The following is a 17,914-nucleotide window of genomic DNA, read 5'->3' as shown; positions in this document are numbered from 1 at the left end:
TTTATTTCTCTTCCCTTTATCACTATCACTGTATGTAAGGGATTCACTACCTTGGACTTGGGCTACAGCAATAGCCTTCCAGTATTATCTCACCTGTTTCTTCCCTCCAAGTTAGCCAGCTGCTAGGACTTCCTAAAACACTACTTTCATAATTCTACTCTTCCCATTATTTATCAAAATAAGTTCCTATCTCTTAATTTAGGATCTGAACCTCTATGAAGCCTCTAGCTCCTGAACTAGGATTTCTCCTTACGTACCTTTACAAAAAAAGTCTTCCTTTTTTTCTCCTGTTTTAAATCTTATATAACCTTCAAATCCTCATTTAAATCCCTCCTCAGTGTAGCTTTCCAAACCAAATAGTCCCAATATAGCATCTCCAACTTCAAAACTCTTGGTACCTATATCACACAGACTAAAATTCTTAAAAGCTAATACTACCTTCACATTTTTCAATGATTTAAAAATGACCTTAACTTACCATAGAAGAAGCTGAAAGACAACAAAAAAGTGTTTCCTTGACAGACGTTTAGTGCTATTCAGCCTTAAATATGAGGGAAGAACCAAGAAAACATGAATGCAGACTACTACCCCAAAGCACTAATTATCAATTCCAACTCTGTGTATTTTAAAGCTAACCTAATAACAAGGGCACTTCAGTAATGAACAGGACAGAATTATTTCTTTCACATGTTAAGCTTAAATACCTTAAGAGGATTCCAATCAATCAACTGAAGTCGGATTAGGGGATTTAAAAGCTTCGGTATGCATAAACTAATGAAAGCTTCATAATAAGAATCAGGAAACTTTTCTCGCCATTGTTGAAATTTCAACAAAATATTTTGGATATTACAAAAATCATCATGTACATCTTCAAAAATCTGCTTGTGATCCCGTAAAATTTCACCTGTAAACAAAAGGAGTCTCTGTATATTTTGCATTTTAAGTTTGTGAGCTTTGCTTCCTGTAAACATCATCACGTGTAACGACGTATGTACTCAACAGAGCTGAAAACTTTCCTTTGATATTAACAGATAAATTACCTTTTATTTTTAAAAAATCACTTTAATAGCAATACTGACACTAACAAAATCGACCACTTATCGATTCCCTGCTATTTCAGCATCATAACTATCTTCTCTACAAGGTAGGTGTGACTATTTATAAGACAAAAAAACGAGCAAACAACATGAGACTCAGGGAGGTCTATGGATCTAAGATCACACAAAATAGAGACAGTCTTCAAACCCATCTGTTTGACTGTAAAACCCACATTAAAAAAATTTTTTTTAACTTTTATTTGTTATTTGAGAGACAAAGTGGGGGATTGGAAGGGGCAGAGAGAGAGAGAGAGAGAGAGAGAGAGACAGAGAATCTGAAGCAGGCTCCAGGCTCTGAGCTGTCAGCACAGAGCCTGACGCAGGGCTCGAGACCATGAGCTGTGAGATCATGACCAACCTGAGCCAAAGTTGGACACTTAACAGACTACACCACCCAGGCGGCCCTGTAAAGCCCACGTTCTTTCAAATATGTGACATTTTACCTATGAATCACTAAAATAATGTTATTAAATTTGAATGTTTTATTTATTTTCAAAAGATTTTAAGTAATCTTTACCCTAAACATGGGCTCTAACTCCTAACCCTGAGATCAAGAGTCGCATGCTCTACCAACTGAGCCAACCAGACACCCCTAAATTTAATTGTTTTCAATTAAAAATGATAATATAGAAGGTATACAATAGAGAAATGAAACCAAATTGTTCATGGCTCCTTTATAAAAAATAAGAAAAGCTGAGGGAAAAAACTATAAGGATGCAGAAAACTCACAATGTTCCTCCATTTTATCCCATTTTTTCAAAGGTAGGAAAAATCTTTTTTTTTTTTTTTTTTTTTTTAAGTAAACTCTACCCCCAGTGTGCAACTCGAACTCATGACTCCAAGATCACAAGTCATATGCTCTATGGACTGAGCCAGCCAGGCACCCCAGGAAGTCTTAAAGGGGAAAAAAATGTGTTCCTTTTTCCTTGAATTTCCCCAACGATATTTAAGAGCAATCACAGCAAAGCATTTCCTACCATTTCGATACTTCAAATTAAGACATATTAGAAACCTGGTAACTGACCTTGGGTTTTTTGGAAGTCAATCATGTCTGCTGAAGACAGTTCATCATCACTAGATGTCCCTTCCTGATGATCACAATTCCCAGAAAGTGCCCTTGCTTGTCTTCTTTGTGACCTATGTTTTGCAATAAACCAAAAACAAATTTAAAACAGTTCCTAAAAACAAAAAAAAAAAACCAGTTCCTGCTGAAAAGAAATACTTTAAAACAAAAACTAGGAGTCATCATTTATTTACAATGTCTAGAATATATACCATATTATTATTATTAGCACACAATTTTGTTATTATTTTTGGCATTTTAGCTTCGTTAATCTGAATTGGTGGTTCTCCCTCTTTTTCTTAAAGTACATTCCCATGGGCTACCCAGATTTTAAAGAGGGGGTAACAATATAATAACTTCTAGTTATAAGCAAGTCCCAGACCAATAAATGCCATCTTACCCATTCCTTTTGAACCCTGGGGGTAAGGACTGTTTAACTAAATTTTGGTTTTATGTCATTCTCACAAATTAATGTTCAGTTATGGTTATTATACCATATGGGCTAACTATGGTTAAGTAGTGAAAAATACTTGCTCAAGTCTTCACTTTATATATAGCTACCTTCGAGATTCAATCTCTTCCAAAATCCATGGAGTTTTTTCACCTACAGCCAAACTTCCATTTGTTGATGTCTCAGCTTTGCCTGTTAACAAAGAAAATTAATTTCATGCTGCAAATTCTTAAAAGAAATAAAATGAAACATTCTGAAAACAAAAGTTGTATTTTGGGTGTATATACATGTAGGTATATATATAAACACACTTACTTTGCTTAAATCGCATACTTCATCATATAACGAAATTATAATGTTAACTCCCTATCACAATATTGATAGGCATTGAGTCTGCTAGCCTAAGATACCCTGGCTGGTGAATATAGTTCAGCACTTGAGAACAGTAATAAAATTCTACCGTGTTTCTTTTTCTTGTATTCTTTTTCAGGTGTTTTCACCAGTTGTTTTTTTTTTTTTTTTTTCTCATCCCTGAATTACTAGAAATATTTGCATTACCAGTAAGTTATTCATATTATTTGTTACTTTGGTATGTACCATAATTTATAACTAACTACAAGTCATGTGTTTGAAAGTCACTTTGCTTTAATCAGCTACTTGGTTACGATCTCATCTCCTTCACTATTCCCCAACAGAACCTAATCAAAGGAAGGCATCTCTGAAAATACAAAACCAGTGTGAGAACTAAAAGGCAGCATCCAAATCTTATTTGAGATCTTACAGATGATTCTCTACTAAAACCCACCAAAATGTCTTTAACCTCCACGCCTAATCCGTGGATCAGCCATGAAATCTTTAAGTTAGATTTCTGACACAGCCTACAGACTTATGTCAACTCATCTCAACAAAGTCATTATATAGCTATATACTGTCTCAAATACCAAATGATTAGAAGTTGTAATTTTTATTTTTTTTTGTCTTAGGCTTAATTCAAGATATTTTGAAGCCTTAGTTCTAAATATTTTGGGGTTTTTGCAAAGAAATAGGTGAAAGGTTAGTGGGAAAATACACAAAAAGGCATTTTTTTATACAGAAATAAAAATATTTTTATTCTCTAGCTGATAAATCATAAATGATATTGAATATTAAAAACACTAACGTGATAATTGTTGTAAATACGTTGATTCATGTTTTAATTCATCTTGCCTGCGTTTCATAAAGGTCATGGCTTGTTTTAAAAGGAGTGCATGCATGGATGACTCTATTTCTTGGATTCTGATAATCTGAAATACACATATAAGTAACATTTTGTAGGTCATCAATAATCAATTATAAAAAGTAATACTCAGATAAGCATATGTATGTGCTCAATACTCATATAAAAGAAACATTTCCAATACTACCACATTTTAATTAAAAAAAGATTGTGAGATACAGACCTGGCTGCCAATACTTTAATATTGATAATCAACTTACTGCACTGTAACAGCTATAAATATCATAAAAAATGAAAGCAAATGGGTTCAAGTCTGGAACATGGATAGGAGTGAATAGATAAGAAATAGGATTTTTTTTTTTTTTTAATTTTGAGAGAGAAAGCACACGTGCGTGAGTGAGAGAGGGGCGGGTGGGGGGTGGGGTGGGGAGAGAATCCAAAGCAGGCTCTGCACTGTCAGCGTGGAGCCTGATGTGGGGCCTTAACTCACGAACTGTGAGATCATGACTGAGCTGAAATCAAGAGTCGCATGCTCAACTGAGCCACCCAGGCACCCCTAAATAGGATTCTTTTTTATTTGAGATATTAGGAGGAGAAAATAAAGGGTACAGATATTTTTCATAAGCCAAGGGGGCAGACTGTAGGAGAGCACTTGAGGAAACTGTTAAATCTGAAAAAAGGGGAGAATGGAAGAGACCTAACCAGACAGGTAAGAAAGCTATGAAGCAAAAATGAATGATTAGTTTCTTACATTTCTTGAGCAACAATTCTCCCCACTCCAATGATGTTCCCATAGCAGCTGCCCTGGGTACATCAATGTGTAGGCCAATGAAACTTTAATTCTTCAAGGATCGATGAATTAAGTTGTATTGCAATAAATACTTCAGAAAGTAACTACCAAGTGACAGTAAAAAGCAGTCAACTTGAAACAACTGGAGAGAAAAAAATCCAATTATTTGGTAATATTTTAAATGTAAATAAAAAGCAATGAAGAAAGTAGAGTGTATTTTTTAAACGGTTTGTCTACTTAAAAAAAAAAAAGTCAACTCAAGACCCAAATGTAAGGACTTAGTATGTATAAAACAAAAGCAGACTTATAAAGGGAAAGAATGATTCATAAATCTGATTAACACAAAAATGTCAAATGATCAGGATGTCAAAAAAAACACTGCAAACGAAATCAAAAGACAAACTGGAAAGTTTACCTATATCAAGTGGCATTAAAAATTTTAAGCAGTAAAGAATTTTCACCATATAAGGAAAAAAAGGAAAAAAAAAGAAAAATTGCCAATATGAAAAAAGATAACAAGGCAAAGACAACTCACAAAAAGAGACTGCATGTGTTAATAAAACAAAGGTTTTGTTTGAGATCAAAATAAGTATGTACAAGCAAAAAACATTATTTATTAAAAAAAATTTTTAATGTTATTTTTGAGAGAGAGTGTAAGTGGAGGGGGGGAGGGCAGAGAGAGAGAGAGAGAGAGAGAGAGAGAGAGAGAGAGAGAAACAGACAGAAGATCCTAAGCAGGCTCTGTGCTGACAGCAGAGAGCCCAATGTGGGGTTCAAACTCATGAACCATGAAACCATTACCTGAGCCAAAGTTGGATACTTAACTGACTGAGCCACCCAGGTACCCCTGCAAAAATCATTTTTTGAATGAAGCTAAAAGTAAAACTGATGCAATCTTTCTGGTATTCAAATAATTTAGCAATGTTTCATAAGCCTTAAAAGATATTTAGAAATTTTGACTTAATAATTCACTTTCTAGGAATTTTTTTAAACAAATGGAATTTTAACACAAAAATTTATATACAAAACTTTGTTATTTATAATACCAAAATAATTGCAAAAAAACCCCAACTGTCCAATATTAAGGGGATACTTAATATCACAGCATGTCAAAAATGTGTAGGAAAACCCTGAAGGAAATTAGTTGTGGGATTTTAGACTTTCAAAAAAAAAATCTCATGGTAAGGGGATTTCTTTATAAAAAGGAAATATTGTATTTATGACCATGTACCTTTTCATTAAGACAGTCAATTAAATTTTCCACATAAATTTTCATGCTTTTATAGAATTTAAAATTTAGAGCTTGATTTGATGAATTCTCTAGTTTCTGGATGGTACTCTTCGAACTCTTGACATCTTGTATGTATTTTTCATATTCCCTCAGGTGTGAGCGGTGAGTATCCTGTAGCAGTGTTAATCTAAATAAACAAAATAAAAATAAATGAAAACTGCCTTGTTTCTCCAACTTTGATTTCTACCACGATAACTATCAATCTAATGAAATTTTTTTTAAAGCTATCTTACAGAGCCCACCAAGGAAACGGACAAGCCTATAAACCTGTGTTTATGAGACGTGCTGAGCAAAGGACACCACAATGAAAAAGGTCTCAAAGGAAAAGGGAGGAAAGGACACTTACAGGTTTCAGGTGCTTGAGCTAATCAGAGGATAATTTTACAGTGAAAGTTAGTAAGTGTGGATTGATCAGAATTTGTAAACTAGGTGAGTTGCGAGACAATCCAAGGTCTTATATTTGAAATACGGGAATCCATGTGGAGTTACTGTTAAATCAGTTTGTGGTCTTTCTTCGAATATGGGTATTACTGAATAAGCTGGTATTAAAACCATTTGAACATGTTATGATTTGGTACAATTTAATGTTTTATGACTCGATGGTTTTATCTGTCATTAGAATTTGATGTTCTTTCAGGCATATTTCCTGTTTTTGCTGTAGTCCCCCATACACTGCTTTATTGATAACACAGCCTACTTTTATTTTATTTTATTTTTTAAAATTTACATCCAAATTAGCACATAGTGCAACAATGATTTCAGGAGTAGATTCCTTAGTGCCCGTTACCCAACAGCCTACTTTTTTTTTTTTTTTTTTTTAACTCTTATTAGTATCACATGTATCAACTAACGTAGCAAGAAACAAATGTCAAATATAATTCAATGTCTGCTTATTTTTTAGAAGTCAGTTATCTCTCTGTATATTTGCCAGTAGAGGAATAAGAAACACTATTTCTTTAAAAATATCTGGAATGTGTTTTCCACTAATATTCGACACTGTGAGTACATTACAATTTGAGAATTAACTACAAATGAAGTAACAAATTCATAGTATGTAGACTTGGACGTTTTAAAAAAAATTCAACTCCTTCAGCTAACTTGCTGTGTATAATGAAAAATCATTAGTAAACACTTGCTTAGACCAAATGTCATCTTTTTTTTTCTTAAAGACCAAAAATGTCTTCTAAGTTTCCCTGGAACAATGACTAATGCGTTCGTCTTTCCAAGTTTTTCCTTGCATTATGTAAAGAATAGAGACAGTTAAGAAATAAGACAATAATGTACAGAAAGCATTAAAAAACTGCTTTAATTAAGTGGAATATTATTGGTTATAGCAGTAAGATCATAAATACATATTAAATGAAAAAAGCAAGGTAGAGAACAGGGGATATAATGTGCTTTAGTTGTGTATAAAAAATGGGGCAATATAGAAGTATATATGTACTTGTATAGACATATATACAGACTACTTCTGGAATGGAACATAGGAAACCGGGAGGAGTGGTTCTTTGGGGAAGGTGACTTCCTTTTCTCTGTATATCCTTTTGTACCATTTGATTTTGTCTAGACAATAAAAACGTATTTTCTTTTTAAAATAAACTCAGTTAATGAAAAAATAAAATACACTAAATTTAAAAATAAAACCTATCCAGATAAAATGAAATGCTACTCTCTATTAGTGATCTGCTACCTTTTTCCCCTATAATGCATGCAAGACAACTCTCTCAAACACAATTCCAAAAAAGGCAAAAAAACAAGAACCGCTAAGTCCTGAATTATATGCAATTCTACATGCAACAGCTGTAATTCTAGCTTTTTTCTTTCAGTTAACGAAGGACTATCAGAAGGACAGTAAATAGGGAAGTTATTACAAAAATAATACTGAATCAAGGCAATTTTCATCATTTAACATCACTACTGAAAACTAATCATCTAGAATAGAGGTTGGCAAACATTTTCTGTAAAGGTCCAGATAGGAAATATGGTTGCTGTTGCAACTACTCAATTCTGTGATGTAGCTAAAGCAGCCACAGACAATATGTAAATGCACAAGTATGGCTGTGTCCCAATAAAACTTTACTTACAAAACAGGGAGTGGGTGGGGAGTTTGCCAACTCACTATAATACAGAGGTAGCCTAATATCTAAAAACTGGTATCTAAAGACTTTTATGTTTATTTCACTATACAATGCTATTGAATGTCCTTTTCTTTGTCAAACCATATAAATGAACAACTATGACCGATATATTTTAGCTGCAATATAATTAAGAAGTGAAGCTACTTTAAAGCTGATTTATATAAAAGACACTGGGTAAGAAAATTTTGAACCTATTACCAAGTATTAGAAAAAAAGTTCCTAAGTATTAAAAAAAAAAAAAAAAAAAGGCAAAGAAAACGTTCTTTATGAATACTAACTTTGGCAGGAGAACCAAGTTCTCTCTTTGTATCACATGTTACATAGGACTATTTAAACTTTTCCTATCATACTCATTCTTTCAAATATCTAAAGAAGCACACTAGATTCTGAGTAGTAAAACAGAAAAATATTTAAGACAAAACAACCTATCATGATGGGTTTGCCTTATCTTTAGCAAAACATACTATTTATATTAATACTCTCCACTTAAGAGATAAGTTTTAATAGTAGGAGAATAAAAGTTAGATGTGTCCAGACTGGCAATCTATTTCAAGAGCCATAAAAATATGCATAATTTTACCCAGGTCACCTTTCCTCAGACATTTAAGAAATAATGTAACAGATTAAATAACTTACAAGAACATTCATTATCTTTAGCATTATTTATGAGAGAAAACTTAGAAGTCAGAATGTCCAACAGAGAAATATTTAAGTAAATTATTATAAATCAAGTATATTAACAAAATATGCTTATTTTACTGCAGTCAAAAAACATGTAACAAAATTTATAATCTTAACCTTATTTTTAAGTGTGCAGTACAGTATTAACTTTATGCACACTGTTGTGAACAGAACTCTAGAACTTTTCATCTTGTAAAACTGAAACTTTATACCCACTGATCAACAATTCCTCCTTCCTCTCCTCCTCCTAACCATGGCAACCACCACTCTATTTTCAGTTTCTAAAAGTTTGATACTTTAGAAAGATCATGTAAATAGAGTCAATGTAGTATTTACCTTTTGTGAATGTCTTATTTCATTTAGTCCTCAAGGTTCTTGTTGTAGCATATACTGAGATTTTCTTTTTTAAGATTGATAATACTCCACTGTATGTAAAGATATTTTTTTTTTTAAAGGTTTATTTATTCTCAGAGAGATAAGCACATGCTTGTGCACAGGGGAGGGGTAGAGAGAGGAGAGGGAGAATCCCAAGCAGGCTCCACGTTGTTAGCGCTCAGCCCTACGCAGGGCTCAATCCCATGAACCCGTAAGATTATGACCTGAGCTGAAACTAAGAGTTGGATGCTCAACTGATGAGGCACCCAGGCGCCCCTGTAAATTGTTTTCTGTCTTGTGTTATTTTGTGCACATACACACAAACACAAAAGTGGAATTGCTGGATCTTATGGTATTTCCATTTTTAATCTCTTGAGGAATCTCCATACTGCTTTTCACAGCTGTGGCACCATTTTACAGTCTCATCAATAGCGTGTAAGGGTTCCCTTTCCTTTGCATCCATGAGAACACTTATTGTTTTCACAGTGGCCATCCTAATCATTGTGGCTTTGATTTATAATTTCCTGATGTTTAGTGATGACCATTTTTTTCATATGTTTTTTGGCCACTAGTATGTCTACTTTAAGAAATGTCTATTTTTCAGTTGGATTTTTGTTGTTGCTGAGTTGTACGAGTTCCGATACTTTGGATCAGATAGTTTGCAACTCTTTTCTTACTCCACAGTGTGACTTTTCACCGTTCATTATTTCCTTTGCTGAGCAGAGGCTCTTTAGTTTTAGTTTGATGTAGTCCCACTAGTTTATTTTTGCTTGTATTGCCTATGCTTTTCTTTCTCAAGACTGTTTTGATTATTGGTTTGAATAATCAAAACAGTCTTGAGTCCTTCCAGATTCCATATGAATTTTAGAATTTTTTTCCTATTTCTGCAAAAATTGCCACTGAAAATTTGATAGGGAATGTACTGTATCTGTTGACTGCTTTGGGTAAAACTGGGTATTTTAACAATATTAATTCTTCTAATCCATGAACATGAAATGTCTATTTATGTCTTCTTCAATTTCTTCCAGCAATGTTTTATAGTTTTCATTGTACAAATCTTTTAACTCCTTCATTAAGTTTATTCCTGAATTTTATTCTTTCTGATGCTATTGTAAATTACTTTTTTTAAACACACTCTTTGGATTTTTTATGGTTAGTCCATAGAACCATAACTTTTTGTGTTGATTTTGTATCCTGCAAATTTGCTGAATTAGTTCTAACAGAGTTGTGTGTGTGTGGAGTCTATTTAGAGTTTATGACATATAAGATCATATCTATATAGAGTTAATTTTACTTCTTCCTTTCTTATTTGGCTGTCCTTTATTTCTTTTACTTGCCTGAATTCTCTGGATAGGACTTCTAATTCTTTGTTGCACAGAAGTGGCAAGAATAGGGGTCCATGCCTTGTTCCTAATCTTACAGGAAAAGCTTTTGGTTTTTCACCATGGCTTATATTAGTTGTGGGCTCTTCCTATATGGACTTTATTATGTTCATAAATTTCCTTCTATCCCTAGTTGGTTGTTTTTATCATGAAAGGGTATTGAATTTTGTCAGGTGCTTTTTCTGCCATCAACTGAGATGATCATGTGGTTTCTGTCCTTCATCCTGTTAATGTAGTGTATCACATGAACTGATTTTTGCTACCAATCATCCTTGTATTAAGTAGATCTCACTTGGTCATGATGCAGAATCCCTTTAATATGTTGTTGAATTAGGTTTGCTAGTGTTTTGTTGAGGACTTTTGTATCAGTATTAGTCAGGGTTAGTGGCCTATAATTTTCTTGTTAATATTTTTGTCTGGGCTTTGGGATTAAGGTAACACTGACTTCATAAAATGGGTTTGGAAGTGTTCTCTCTTCTTCAGTTTTCTGGAACGGTTTGAGAAGGAATAGTGTTAATTCATCTTTAAATGCTTGGTAGAATTCTCCAGTGAGACCATGTTATCCTGGGCTTTAGCTAGTAAGGTTTTGATTCAATCACCTTACCAGTAATAGGTTTGATTAGATTTTTAATTTCCTCATGAATCAGTCTTGGTAGGTTGTACATCTCTAGAAATTTAACAATTTCTTCTTGGTTATCAAATTTGTTGGTGTATAATTGTCCATATTAGTCTCTCTCTCATGATCCTTTTAATTTCTGTGACATGTTTTAAGTTTTTGATTTGAGCCCACTCCGTTTTTTACTTAGTATAGAGCTAAAGGTCAATTTTTGTCAATTTTACTAATCTTTCACACAAAAAAACAAACCCAACTTTGTTGATTTTTTTGTTGTGTATTTTCTGTTACCTCTGCTTTAATCTTTATCATTTCCTTCCTTCTGTTAATTTTGCACTTAGTTCTTTTTCTAGTTCACTGAGGTGTAAAGTTAGGTTGTTGATTTGAGATCTTTCTTCCTTTCTAATATAAGTGTTTATTGCTATAAATTTCCCTCTCAGTAATGCTTTAGCTGTGTTCCCTGTTTTGGTATATTGAGCATTTGCTTTCATTTTTCTCAAGAGATTTTAAAATTTCTAATTTGATTTCTTCTTTGATCCACTAGCTGTTCAAATGTGGTTTAATATCTACATATTTATGAATTTTTGCTTTTCTTCCTGACTTAGTTTCATTCCATTGTGTTTGGAAAAGATACTTGGAAAGACTTCAATATTAAACTTGTTAAGACTTGTCTGCTACCTCACATTAGATCTACCTTGAAGAGTATTCCATGTGTGCTTGAAAAGAATGTATATTCTGCTGCTGTTGGGTAGAAATGTTCTGTATGTCTGGTTAGGTCCATTTTGTTCAAGATCACAGTTTCCTCATTGATTTTCTGCCTGGATTTTCTATCCATTATAGAAAGTGGGATACTGAAGTCTAATATTATTACTGTGTTACTATTTCTCTCTTCAGCTCTGTCAGTATTTGCTTTACACAGGTGCTGTAATGTTAGAGGCATATATAATTGTTTACTACAATTCCTGATAAACTGATCCCTTTATATCCTATGTCATTGTCTTTTAAAATAGTTTTTAACGGGGAGCCTGGGTAGCTCAGTCAGTTGAGCATCCAACTTTGGCTCAGGTCATGATCTCACGGTTCGTGAGTTCAAGCCCCACGTTGGGCTCTGTGCTGACAGCTCAGAGCCTGGAGCCTGCTTCAAATTCTGTGTCTCCCTCTCTCTGCCCCTCCTCCTCCTGCACCCTGTCTCTCTCTCAAATAGTTTTTATGTCACTACTGTTGTTTAGTGTACTATTTGCATGTGATATATTTCTCAATCCTTTCAATCTCAGTCTCTATGTATTCTTAAATCTATGTCCGTCTCTTACAGACAGAATATAATTGGATTTTGATTTTTTTAATCCATTCAGCCATTCTGCTTTTTGACTGTAAAGTAATATTAATACAGAAGGACCTGCTATTGCCATTTTGTAAACTGCTTTTTTGTTTTAAAGTTTATTTTGAGAGCGAAAGCACCCATGCACACTACTGGGGGAGGGGCAGAGAGAGGGAGAGAGAGAATCCCAAGCAAGCTCCCTGCTGTTGGTGCTGAGCCTAATGTGAGGCTCAATCTCATGAACCTGTGAGATTATGACCTGAGCCGAAATCAAGATTCGGATGCTCAATGAGGCACCCAGCTGCCCCTGTAAATTGTTCTCTAGCTTGTAGTTATTTTGTGCCTTTTCCTCTCTTGCTACCTTAGTGTTCTGAATTTGTAGTGACATGCCCTCAGTCTTTTCTCATTTTCTTTTGTGCTTCTATGCATTTGTGTGTGTGTGTGTGCACACACCACGGGGATTACAAAAAACATCTTATAGTTCTAATAATCTATTTTAAGCTGATAACAACTTCAATCACATACAAAAATTCTTATTCCTTATTTCTTCCACTTGTTACTGATGTCCCAAATCACATTTAAAAAATGTTTATTCATTAACAATGTTATAGTTTTTTGTGTTTATTTTTTAAATTTTATACCTGAACTGATTTTTACATCACCCTTAGAATACTACACGATTCTCTATTTGTCTACTTAATCTTTACCAGCTTTATATATATGTATTTTAAACCAAAGCTGTGTCAAATTATTATTTTCTTTAAGTAAACTCTACACCAAACATGGGACTTGAACTCACAACCCTGAAATCAAGAGTTGTATGCTCGCCTACTGACTAAGCTAGTGAGGCACCCCAGACAGCCTTAGATTTTCATATGCTTCATGCTACTGGCTGGCCTCCTTCCATTTGAACTCGAAGGACTTTTTTTTTTTTTAAAGTACACTTCCTTTATTCAGGGTGATAAACCAAACCAGAATCCCAAACATGTAAAAACCCAAGGTGCTAGAAATACAAAATTAATTCACATTCAAGCTTGTCTAGAGCCTGGCCACAAACCCTAGTGAGGTGCATGTGAATACTAAGTCATGGAGAGGGGAACAGGAGTGAGGCCAAGAGAAAGGGTAGAAAGGGGCTCCCACAGTCCCCCTAGGGATCACTTCACAGTGGTACCTCTACCTTCCCAGTGACAGTGAAGGCTAAGTCCTAACCTTTTAACCCCCACCCATCCCTAGCCAGGGCTTTGAATGCCAGTCCCAAATGGTTTTACCCTCTCTTGCCCCATCCTCACTTGCTCAGACTTCCAGCCTCACTCTTCTCCTCCTCCATACTCTTCTCTGTGATTAGTACCAGATTAGGGTACTATTTGAACTACAGTGAAACTAGGGTAGAGAAGTTAGGTACTACTTGAACTACAGTGAAGCAGGGTAGAGACAGGTGATAAAAGAGCAGTCCAAGAATCTCCCTCTTCATGGGATCCCAAACTATACAATCAGCTCCTCTTTCGCGTCTGCTTGGATTTGAGAAAGTGCACTGTAGGCATAAGCAGCTATCCTGGAGACCCACTGCAAGTCAGAAAAGGAGATGGGCTTGCTGGCCAGCACTTGGGACTGGCTGGTAAGGCATGGCAGCGGCAGCAGCTTCTCCCAGTGGGTTAGGCTGCTCAGCACAGCCAAGTGGGTGCCGTACTCCCTTGCCTGGCCTGTGTACTTGTGCTGCTTCATGCCCTGGGAGTCTGTAGCAGACATGTCAATGATATTGCTGGCTCCCTTAGCAAGCATGGGGAGAGCAGGGCCTGCTCATCTATGTGAGTGGAAGGCAGCTGGTAGTTGGGCTCAGCTCCATTGAAGGCTTTGGTAGGGGGGCTTCTAGGGTCAAGCAGTAGCAACTGCTCCTCTTGATCTTTATCTCAGTCCTTAGTCTTACTGCTCTAGCAGTGACCCATGGTTGGGGTTGGACCCGGTGTTCAAGTTGCGCTGAGGAGGAACATGTCCAATGGCAGCCCTTTTAGTCACATCTTGAAGGACTCTCTTTTTAAAAAAAATTCTAATATTTGTCTGTTTTTTATTTTATTATTATTTTATTATATTTTTAATGTAATTTATTGTCAAGTTGGCTAATATACACTGTATACAGTGTGCTCTTGGTTTCGGGGGTAGATGCCCATGACTCATCGCTTACATACAACACCCAGTGCTCATCCCAGTGCCTTCCTCAATGCTCATCACCCATTTTCCCCTCTCCCCTCCCATCAACCTTTCTGCCTCCCCCCTATTAACCCTCAGTTTGTTCTCTATATTTAAGAGTCTCTTATGGTTGTAATAAACGATTTCACATCATGATCCCATCTATGACCTAAGTCATATACGGATTATATCCTTCTTTTAACAGAAACTAAAACATAAAAAGGAAAAATGATCTGTTTAAGGTTACTTATTGAGTCAAAGACATAGAACTCAAATATAAGCTTTCTGTTATTTAATTCTTGTTCAACTTTTTTTTTTTTTTTTAATTTACATCCAAGGTAGTTAGCATATAGTGCAACAATGATTTCAGGAGTAGATTCCTTAGTGCCCCTTACTCACTTAGCCCATCCCCCCTCCCACAACCCTACCAGTAACCCTCTGTTTGTTCTCCATATTTAAGAGTCTCTTAGGTTTTGCCCTCCTCCATGTTTTTATATTATTTTTGTTTCCCTTCCCTTATGTTCATCTGTTTTGTCTCTTAAAGTCCTCACATGAGTGAGGTCATGATATTCGTCTTTCTCTAATTTCACTTAGCATATCCTCCAGTTCCATCCATGTAGTTGCAAATGGCAAGATTTCATCCTTTTTGATTGCTGAGTAATTCTCCATTGTATATACATACACCACATCTTCTTTATCCATTCATCCATCGATGGACATTAGGGCTCTTTCCATTCTTGGTTATTGTTGATATTGCTGCTATAAAACTGGTCTGCATGTGCCCCTTCAAAACTGCATACCTGTATCTCTTGGATAAAAACCTAGTAGTGCAATTGCTGGGTTGTAGGGTAGTTATAATTTTAATTTTTTGAGGATGCTCCATACTGTTTTCCAGAGTGGCTGCACCAGTTTGCATTCCCACCAGCAGCGCAAAAGAGATCCTCTCTCCGCATCCTCGCCAACATCTGTTGTTGTCTGAATTGTTAATGTTAGCCATTCTGACAGGTGTGAGAAGGTATCTCATTGTGGTTTTGATTTGTATTTCCCTGATGATGAGTGATGTTGAGCATTTTTTCATGTGTTGGTTGGCCACCTGGATGTCTTCTTTGGAGAAGTGTCTATTCATGTCTTTTGCCCACTTCTTCACCGGATTATTTGTTTTTGGTGTTGAGTTTGAGTTCTTTATAGATTTTGGATACTAACCCTTTATCTGATATGTCGTTTACAAATATCTTCTCCCACTCCATCAGTTGCCTTTTAGTTCTGCTGAGTGTTTCCTCCGCAGTGCAAAAGCTTTTTATTTTGATGAGGTCCCAACAGTTCATTTTTGCTTTTGTTTCCCTTACCTCTGGAGACATGCTGAGTAAGAAGTTGCTGTGGCCAAGGTCAAAGAGGTTTTTGCCTGCTTTCTCCTCAAGGATTTTGGGCTGTCTTATGTTGAGGTCTTTCATCCATTTTGAGTTTATTTTTGTGTGTGATGTAAGAAAGTGGCCCAGGTTCTTTTTTCTGCATGTCGCTGTCCAGTTTTCCCAGCACCATTTGCTGAAGAGACTGTCTTTATTCCATTGGATATTCTTTCCTGCTTTGTCAAAGATTAGTTGGCCATATACTTGTGGGTCTGTTTCTGGGTTCTCTATTCTGTTGATCTGAGTGTCTGTTTTTGTGCCAATGTTTATTTATTTTTGAGAATGAGAGCGAATGAGAGCGAATGAGAGCGAATGAGAGCGAATGAGAGCGAATGAGAGAGAATGAGAGAGAATGAGAGAGCGAGCAAGCAGGGGAGGGGCAGAGAGAGAGGGAGATACAGAATTCGAAGCAGGGTCCAGGCTCTGAGTCGTCAGCACAGAGTCTGACGTGGGGCTTGAACCCATGAACTGCAAGTTCATGACCTGAGCTGAAGTCAGCATTTAACTGAATGAGCCACCCAGGCGGTCCTTGAAGGACTTGTAATAACAATTTTTTGTAAGGCAATTCTAGTGGTAATGGACTCCCTTGGTTTTTATTTATCTGAGGTCTTTATTTTTCCTTCATTGTTGAAGGACATTTTTACTGGTTATAATTATCTTGGCTGGGAGTTTCTTTCAGCACTTTGTACATATCATCCCAGTCCTTCCAGCTTATAAAGCTTCTGTTGAGAAATCTACTGATAATCTTAGGGGGCTCCCTATTATGTGAAAAGGTGCTTTTGTCTCGCTGCTTTCAAAATTTTTTCTGCCTTTGAAAATTTGATTGTCTCAGTGTGAGCTTCTCTGGTTTATCCTTCTAATTTTTTGAGCTTGAACCTGGATGTCTACTTCCTTTCTCAGATTGGTAAGTTTTTGGCCATTAGATCTTCAGACAAGTTCCTGCTCCACTCTCTTCTCCTATGTGGACTTCCATAATGTGTACATTGTTCTGCTTGATGTGTCCTGTAAGTACCTTATGTTTTCTTCATTTTTCTTCATTCTTTTTTCTTTCTGTTCCTCTGACTTGTAATTTCAAACCAATGGCCTTTGATGTTACTGCTTCTTTCTTCTGCTGGATCAAGTAGGTTGTTGACCCCCTCTAGTGAATTTTTCAATTCACTTACTGTATTGTTTGGCTACAGAATTTTTTAAATAGTTTTGTTTTGTTGATATTCTCACCTTGTTCATGTATTGTTTCGCTGATATTGTTGTGTGTGTTCTCTTCTAGCACATTCAGCTTCTAGAAGTAGATTATTCTGAATTGTTTGTCAAGTAATTCATAGATCTCTGTTTCTTTAGAATTGGTTCTAGAGATTTATTTTGCTCCTTTGGTTGTGCCAGGTTTCCCGATTTCTCTGTCTCTTGTTATTTTTTGTTGTCTTGTACATTTGAAAATGCACTTAAGGGAAATAGCTTCATATAGTGGAAGAACATCACCAATCAGCCTGGCTAGAGATCTGGAGGGCAGGGAGAGGTCTTCTCAAATCTTTTACAAGGAATACATCTCCTCTGGGTTTCTATATGAAACTTCCCTATATGAGTTTGTGGGTTTTTTAGGTGTTTGTAGTCTCTTGCTCCCTTTGGTGTTTGTCTGAAGTCCTCTAGGCTTTCTGGGTGTGCAGCAACTGAGCTCTCTTTTGTTCTCTGTGGCCCCCAGATATCCAAGGTATGACATTCAGGATGCTGACATAGACAAGGCAGGAAACAGTCCCTCAGGCAGTTCCTCCAAAAGCCCAAACATTAGATGTATGTTTCACTCTTCTTTTTTCCTCTCAATGGAGAAGCTGTGAGCTGGGCTTTTTTGCTCTCTCACAAGCAGTGTGGGCTTGCAAGAGTGGCTGATGCCACTGAAATGAAATGGCTTTCTTAC

General features: G+C 35.8%; 1 protein-coding gene and 1 pseudogene across 11 annotated transcripts in view; both read right to left on the bottom strand.

Annotated features, from left to right (window-relative positions):
• GCFC2 (GC-rich sequence DNA-binding factor 2) overlaps window positions 1–17,914 on the bottom strand; it is a 54,249-nt gene that overhangs the window by 23,439 nt on the left and 12,896 nt on the right. For all 11 annotated transcript variants that reach the window (XR_009617008.3, XR_013554690.2, XR_009616988.3 and 8 more), the window contains exons 6-10: window positions 5,849–6,035; window positions 3,771–3,894; window positions 2,722–2,803; window positions 2,122–2,234; window positions 705–904 (exon numbers count right to left, since the gene is read on the bottom strand). Coding sequence is in view for 2 of the 11 variants with exons in the window: in XM_078444644.2 (XP_078300770.2) it covers window positions 705–904; window positions 2,122–2,234; window positions 2,722–2,803; window positions 3,771–3,894; window positions 5,849–6,035 (706 nt within the window). In the remaining 9 variants the exon portion in view is untranslated. The remainder of the gene's footprint in view (window positions 1–704; window positions 905–2,121; window positions 2,235–2,721; window positions 2,804–3,770; window positions 3,895–5,848; window positions 6,036–17,914) is intronic.
• On the bottom strand, window positions 9,253–14,473 carry LOC144615944 (ragulator complex protein LAMTOR1 pseudogene; annotated as a pseudogene).

The sequence above is a fragment of the Panthera onca genome, chromosome A3 (genome assembly GCF_046562875.1).
Source record: "Panthera onca isolate mPanOnc1 chromosome A3, mPanOnc1 haplotype 2, whole genome shotgun sequence".
NCBI lineage: Eukaryota > Metazoa > Chordata > Mammalia > Carnivora > Felidae > Panthera > Panthera onca.
Note: the sequence above shows the minus strand (reverse complement) of the source record. Positions and strands in the feature narration are given on the sequence as shown.